This window comes from Juglans microcarpa x Juglans regia, chromosome 7S (assembly GCF_004785595.1).
Source record: "Juglans microcarpa x Juglans regia isolate MS1-56 chromosome 7S, Jm3101_v1.0, whole genome shotgun sequence".
In the NCBI taxonomy this organism is placed as follows: domain Eukaryota; kingdom Viridiplantae; phylum Streptophyta; class Magnoliopsida; order Fagales; family Juglandaceae; genus Juglans; species Juglans microcarpa x Juglans regia.
In genome coordinates, this window is record NC_054607.1 from 2,459,819 (window position 1) to 2,467,474 (window position 7,656).

The following is a 7,656-nucleotide window of genomic DNA, read 5'->3' on the forward strand; positions in this document are numbered from 1 at the left end:
AACAACGGGGCTGGCTGCTTTACGTAGGAAAAGTACTGATCGCCGTGATTCGTATGGTTTTTTTCTCTTCTTTTTATTTTGGACTTTTGAGGTTTCAATCACGCGAAGTAGATGTTTATATAATTGAAGTCTCCTTCTGCTTCTTGGATTTGATTTTCCTAGCTATATAGTAATTTCAGAATTTCGTTCTCGTAATAACGCTGCATTTCTTTTCTTTTCTTTTCCGGAGTCACATTTCTTGGAATATTGAGTAAGAAGAGATAGTGCACGTATAGAGTACTTCATGTGAAAAGAAAAAAAAGTTGAGTCTATTATTAAAAATTTATTTTTTTATATAAGTCCCAACTTTATCCCATTTATTTAAAAAAAAAAATACGCTGGACTCGTACACATTCAGCTGACTGCAAATATTATTTATATGGAATGTTATTGCATGTGTTTAATTCAGTTATCTACATATTAGTCCTACTTGCAATGAAGTGTTTTGTTATACGTGATCGTTTTGGAATATTAGAAAAAGTCTGTATATCTCAGCAAATAAAAAGAAAAAACTTTTATTTCCATGATTAAAGTAATATATATTTCTATTATATTTTTAAAGATTCATTTTGTTGTGGGACCGAATTTAATAAGATTTTAGAAAGATAGATACATTCGAATTTTAGAACAATTTAAATTTCACATGAATGGTCTATCTCTTGTATTAAATAATGATCTATCTCTTTATATTAAATAATTTAATTCGTTGAAATAATAAGAGAGTACTTTATCTAACATGAATACATCAGCCTCCTACACAATTCTGAGAATTTAATTCGATTTTTATTTTTGAAAAATAATATTATAATCGTAGAGTGTGCTGCATAATATCTTTTAAAAAAAAGATTTTAACTATAAAAAAATTATATAAAAGAAAATTCATAAACTGATATAGTTTGATGCAGTACGTCATACTGTAAAGTTACTTTTAATATAAAATAAATCTAGTAGATCATGTAAAGACACGTCAATTTATAAATTTATATTACATAAAAAAAATTGAATTTTTAATAATAAATTTCTTTTTTTTTTTTTTAAGGCGATTGCATCGTTTACGCCATCCCAGTAACCTGTTGATGAGTGCGTTCGGTCTCGTTATCAAATCCTTTTGTTTCTGTTTTCTTGTCTACGTCTCTCTCAGACAACACGGCGCAGATGAACTTTCAGCAGCTACAACCTTTCCGAGCACAGAGCAATTTCCTATGTTCCCCGCAGTTTCTCGCTTCGACCGCTCTCTCTCTTCCTAAACTCACAAACGCCCCTGCTTCTCTCTCACTATCCACAGTCAAGACCCATAATTCTGCACCCAGAATAAGTGCGGTTTCTCTGGACGAACTTCCCCCCAATGCCCTTCGCCGGAAGATTGACCCAAAATGGAGAGGTGGGTTCAGCCTAGGGGTAGACTTGGGAATGTCGCGCACCGGCGTCGCCCTCAGCAAAGGCTTTTCCGTCCGTCCTCTTACAGTAATTAATCCCCCAAATCCATGCCTTTATTTTAAGCTTGCCTCCTTTCATTAAACGCAATGATGGGATATTTCGAATCTTCCTAGGTTTTGGAATTGCGAGGACAAAAGCTTGAGCTTGAGCTTCTCGATATCGCTCTACAGGAGGTACATTTTTTTTTTTCTTAGAACTATGTATGTATGCATGGGAAGAAAAAACCATTACTTTAACTATCAAGAAAGGTAATTATCTGTGAGACAGTGCAGGAGGCTGATGAATTCATAATCGGGCTGCCCAAATCATGTAATGGGATCGAGACGCCTCAGTCAAACAAAGTACGCAGTGTAGCCGGAAGACTTGCTGTTCGGGCTGCTGAGAGGCATGTGTGTGTGTGTATTTGTTTTAGTAATACTTTCTAATAAAAGGGTTAATAAGCAGATCAAAAACTGCTTAGTTCGGTTGCTATATATTTCTCAGTAATGAGAAAAGAAATAAATGTTGCACACTCGTTGTGATTCTATTTTTAAGATCATGCTAATAAGCAGCTGTTTTTCTACTTGGTCTGTTTTATAATTAGAAAGGCTAGTCTTATATGAACGCAATTGTGCATAAGTTGATGAAGTGATTGATATCTCCCATATCAGAAATTGCTGTTCTGAATGATTATTAAGCCTATTCGGTGGTTTTTTTTTTCTGATTTGCGACTCTGTAATAGGGGTTGATCTTTCTAAAGACTATTCAGGTGGACTGCTTGCTTGTAAATCTTGTTTAGCTGGATAAACGAACTTGCATTATTCAAAAAAATTTCAATTTCCTAACAAAAAAGAAAAATCATTAGTTTTTCAGTCTATTGCTTTTGCCTCCAGATTTGGCTGATCTCGGATTTAATATTCAGGGGTTGGAGAGTGTACCTGCAAGATGAACATGGGACAACTTCAGAAGCAGCAGATCGCATGATTTCCATGTAACATTTTCTCAAAAGCAGTACTTTTGTTCCCCTTTCATTTCATTGGGTTATTCCCTTCAGTCACTAGAATTTGGTTATTGATAATTTTGGTAATTTTCTTCTGATTTGGATTTATTAGCCAGTCTTTGGCAAGCTGATATAGGTGCTAAATAGCCTAATCGTTTATCTGCTGTTTCAAGATTGCATTGCATTGGAATCATTGTGTTATGTTCCGCATGGCATTTGAAATGAAAAGATTTGAGGTCGTACTTTGTGAAAGACTCTGGACTGGTGTAAATTTTGTAACACCCGATAACTCATACATATGTTTGAATAATTGATTTCTCTGGAACCCAGATGCCATTTGATTCTTTGTTGTAATTGGCTTGAATGGAGGGGGTAATTTTCCTTGATGGTTTTAGGGACTTGTTATGCTTCATTTAATTTTAGGCACCATATTTGGTAGAAGAATTATTCTAGATGCAGTCCCTGTTGGGGCCTTCATGTGCACGAAGTGAAACGGTTCGTTTCAATTCAATTAAGAAATGAAGCTCTCCCCCTCCCAGACTCGGTTCCCCCCTCCCTTCCCTCCGAAGCATCTCGTTCCTCCCCCTCATCAAAATCTTCGAAACCTTTACCCCATCCTTCGAAATCCATTGAAGCCCTAGCATATGAGGCTTCATCAACCACAGCTCTGGTGCTGTATGCAATCCTCAGTTTAGTGCTGCATTAAGCCATGTAATTGGGTTGGACAAGTTTCATTTTTTTTCTTTGTTCTCTTTGGCTTTGAGTAAGTTTTGTATATATCTCTCTTTTTTTATGGGTGTTTATTTAATCAATGTGTTTTAGTTTGTTTATTTTCTTCCTTGCGTTTCTGTTTTTTTGTTTTTTTTTTTTGGTGCCAAAAGTCCTCATCTTCTCAATTTTTAGGAAACTCAATTCCTTGATCCGTTGCTTTTTTTAGTTTGCCTGGTTATTATTTGTTTGAATTTGTTGTCTTTACCCAAATTAGTGGGTTTTTTCCCTCTCATTCTGTTTTCAGTTTTTGCAATTTTCTTTCTGTGTTTGCTTCCTAAAGCTATGGGACTGGAAAAAAGGATCTGAAGGGATAGTTTTGAAATCTGGCTTCTTATATATATTGCAAAATGGCCGTGGGTGGTTCTTCTTATAAACTTCAGTAGACATCCCTTGTAGGACTTGGCACATGCATACCCTCAAAATAATTACGCTGGGCCTGTGTTCTGGCATGGAAGAGAGATAAGAATGAGTGAGTTCTGACCGTAGGGGGAAGCTGAAGTGAGGGATATTTTTTACATTTGAACAAAATTATAGAAAAATGACTTAACACCCTCTTCGCGCGTACGGAGGCCCCCGATGGGGTCTGTACGTAGCACGACTCTTGGGATTTAATAGAAGTTGGATACGTTTTTGGGTACTCTGGCAGTGTTACAGCTGTTGTCATATTCAATATTCCTTTTATCTTGGTTTCTGTTTTGCACTTGATGAAAGCCGCCACCTCATATCTCACACTGATAGAGGTTAATGTGCCTAATTTTTTACATCATTGTCTAATTTTGAAGTATTAATAAACCGCCTTTGCTAAAGGAATATGTATATTCTGGGGTATAACTTGCTCATAAACTCTTTCAGGGGCATTAACAGGTCTACTCGGCAAGGGAAAATTGATGCCTATGCTGCAATGGTATGGTGAATAATATATATATATATATATATATATATATATATCTCGCTCCTATTTTTGTTCCTCCCCTTGTGATGATTTCGCTCAACTTCAGTAGTTCTTCTGCTTCCTGGATAAGTTCTCCCGTTTCGGCCTCTTAAAAAGAACTAGCTATACACCGCTACTGCACAAAGCTCATTCTGTTTGTGACTATCAATGAAGCTTCTGCATTATTCTCTCTTCCCTTTTCCCAGTCTAACTTCTTCAGTTCTTCGGCTGCAGATGCTGCTGGAGAGATATTTTTCCCTGGCTGGCCACGGAACTGAACTTGTGCTGCCCAAGAATTTGGATTTGCAAGAAAAGCTCCGTAGGGGCCCACCCAAAGACATTGATTTCTTTCCGGAAGAATTTGAAGGTTGACACTTTGCGACTTGCGTTTGGTGCCCACATTAAGATCCAGTTTCATCCAAGTATATTCTGGTCTATATTCACGCAGATGCAAGCATTATAGAGCAGAAAGAAGTTAAAATTATATATCTAACCATTTTTTTTTTCCTGGGTAAGGAATTTGGAATGATTAGTATCAGAGTAAATATGCAGTTTTTTCAAAATTCTAATCATCACGCAATATATGTTGTAGTTGCAAAAGTTTGGCTAAGACTAGGTAACTAAGTTGATAAGTTTGGATATAATTAAGGTGCAATTTGAATAGTGAGATGAGATGAGATGGTTTTAGATAAAAGTTAAAAGGTAAATAAAATATTGTTAGAATATTATGTTTTAATATTATTATTGTTTTGAAATTTGAAAAAGTTTGAATTATTTATTACATTTTGTGTGCAAATTTAAAAAAAGTATACTAATAAGATGAGATAAGAAGAAATATTTTCACTATTCAAACGGAACTTAAGTGAATAAGATGATAGAGTTTATCTTATCTTTAGTTTTGTAATTTGGATTAATGTAAAACATTTTGACTTTATCTATGGTTATTTTGATTTTATCTAGAAGTTTTTAGGAAGTGTTTTAGATAAGTTAAAAGTGTAGAAGTTAAGTTCCAAGAGATAAATCTTATCCAAGGAAGAGTTTGAATGTGAAATTGTCAATGTTGAGAAGATAAGTATCAGGTGCCTGCAAAATCCATTAGCAGAATTCTTCAGCAGAGTTTCACTGTGACTTAAACTCCTATCAGATTTGTTCTATCAGTAGAGTTCTACTGCGAGTCAAATTCTTATCAGATTGTTTATTTAAAGGATCATACTAGTTAGGGTCTGTATAGATTTCGGCTTTGGAGATTTTGGAGTTTTTTCGAGTGCTTATGTGTAAGAAAGTTCTCTTAAGAATTTTCTAGTCATTTTTCTTTCATTGAGTGTGATCGTGATTCAGCCACTGGAGTTACAGGATAAAAGTCAATGTTTAAAGATCGTCAAATGTTCTAGCTGTTATTGTTGTAGAGGCAAACAAGTCGTTTGTCGGGTCAAGTAAAAAAGTTAATTAGTAAAAGTTTTGTAATTGAGAATTATTTGTAATTGATTTTCTAATAATAAAATTGATTTTTCTAGGTTTAGCTACCTTGTAGAGTTTTACTTTTAAAGAGTTCTTTAAAAAGTTTACCTTTGACACCGAGATTAGTGTTATGTAATTTATTTACTTTATGTTATTGTTTTATTGATAAATAATTGCATAGTTGAAGACTAACCAATTTATTAAGTGAATTAGTAGAACGTTAGATTACAATACAAAGGTACTTGGATAATTTCATATCTATATATCATTATTGCTACAATCATGTACATCAGATAACATGTACTAGCAACGGGTAAAAAAGAGAATATTAATAACAATGAAGAATTACTATAGAAAATGTTTGGGAGATCGATAAATTGGCCCTCTAAATGGATCCATATATATATATATATATATATATATATATATATATATATATCTTAATGGTTAAGAAAGTGATTTTATATATATTTTTTTAAATATTTAAAAATTTTAAAAATTATGAAAAATAAATCTAATTGCAGTGATCAATCCAAACTATTGATATCTTTTATCGGTACTAGTAATAGGGTTGCTAACTACCCCTACGGGGTGAGGCCACCATTTCCCCGCACCTCGCCCCGCATGGGGTAGGGGTGGGGTTTTCACCCCCGTTCTCCGCCTCCGCATCCTGGTGGCGGGGCAGGGCAAGGTGCGGGGTGGATTCCTAATCCGGCCTACCTCATGTCTACTTAAAAAATGGATTACATTCCACTAGGTTTAAAAATTATTCTTAGGTCTAAAAATGATTAAAAATGCATTTTTAGACCCAAATTGTAAATTTAGATTTTGTAAATATGATTATAATTTAAAAATTATGTAGTTTTTAAATTTGTTAGTATATATTTTGTGTAAGTTGTAGTGTATTAGTTTTTAAACTATGTAACTTTTAAATTTGCTAGTGTAAACTTTGTAAACAAGTCTAACAAATTGTAATGTATATATATTTATATATACAAAATTTGTAAAATATAAATATATATTTATATTTATAATATATATATATATATATATATATATAAACATATAAGCGTGGGCGGGGCGGGTTGGACCCTCTTTGCCCCTACTAGGGGCACTAGATGCGGGGTAGGGGCACAACATGGGCTGAGTGGGGTTGCTCATACCATCATTACAATTTTTTCAAATTTCAAAACAAAATACAATAAACAATTTAACTCTTTCAAATTTCAAAATAAAAATAATAGTAAAAATAATATTCTAACAATATTTTATTTAACTTTCATCTCAACTCACTATCCAAACCTTCCTTAAATCTTCAAAACAGTCTATTGAAATTTAAAAAAAAAAATGAAAGAAGAAAAGCAAGCATATAAAATAATGAGGTTTGTTTCAACAATTGAGGATTAATTGCAAAACACACTAAAATTGTATATGATATATATATATATATATGTACTTCAATTTGTATCCAAATATTCAATAATGAGATTTGTTACTCATCATTTCATACACTACACATCATATTTTTTTTATTTTTTATTTTTTAAAAAAATTTGATTTATTCCTCCTAAACTAATTGAATTCTTATACTCATCATCCATACACCACATACTACACATTTGGTAGGAAAAAAATAAAAATAAAAATAAAAAAATCATACGTAGTCATGTGTGGTCAAATGATGATTAATTAGAATTTTTCTTCATGAAATTAAATATCGCAAGACAATAACTTTGGTCCAATATTATATATTGCAGCAAGTACCTCACGATAATCGTTCACAATCGGTGGTTTCTCATGCTGATCTTCGTATAGGGCGTACGTGGAAGTGAAGATGGCTAGGGGCCGAGAGAGATCAGGGATGATGTACGTATGAGAGTTTACTGTTTAGAGGCAATAACGTACGTGAAATGCCTTTACATACGTGTGAGGTAATATTAGTTACGTACTCCAATCCCATTATCCATGCCTACGTACGTACAATATGGATCTTCAACATCATTTTCGTTCTCTTTTAAAAAAGAAAATTAATTAAAACTCT

At 33.5% G+C, this 7,656-nt stretch overlaps 1 protein-coding gene across 2 annotated transcripts; it reads left to right on the forward strand.

The window, feature by feature from the left end:
- Positions 1 to 1,097: 1,097 nt before the first annotated feature.
- Positions 1,098 to 4,824, forward strand: LOC121241566 (putative pre-16S rRNA nuclease). Of its 2 annotated transcripts, XR_005935741.1 has the most exons (7): positions 1,098 to 1,503; positions 1,590 to 1,649; positions 1,749 to 1,861; positions 2,378 to 2,446; positions 2,629 to 2,730; positions 4,079 to 4,130; positions 4,392 to 4,468. XR_005935741.1 is itself a non-coding variant. In XM_041139390.1 (6 exons), the coding sequence occupies exons 1-6, from the start codon at positions 1,195 to 1,197 to the stop codon at positions 4,527 to 4,529; spliced, it is 741 nt and encodes a 246-aa protein (XP_040995324.1). In that variant the 5' UTR covers positions 1,104 to 1,194; the 3' UTR covers positions 4,530 to 4,824. The 2 variants fall into 2 exon arrangements, 1 of the variants encoding a protein (XP_040995324.1); XM_041139390.1 differs by lacking the exon at positions 2,629 to 2,730 and having other exon boundaries at positions 1,104 to 1,503; positions 4,392 to 4,824.
- Positions 4,825 to 7,656: the final 2,832 nt, after the last annotated feature.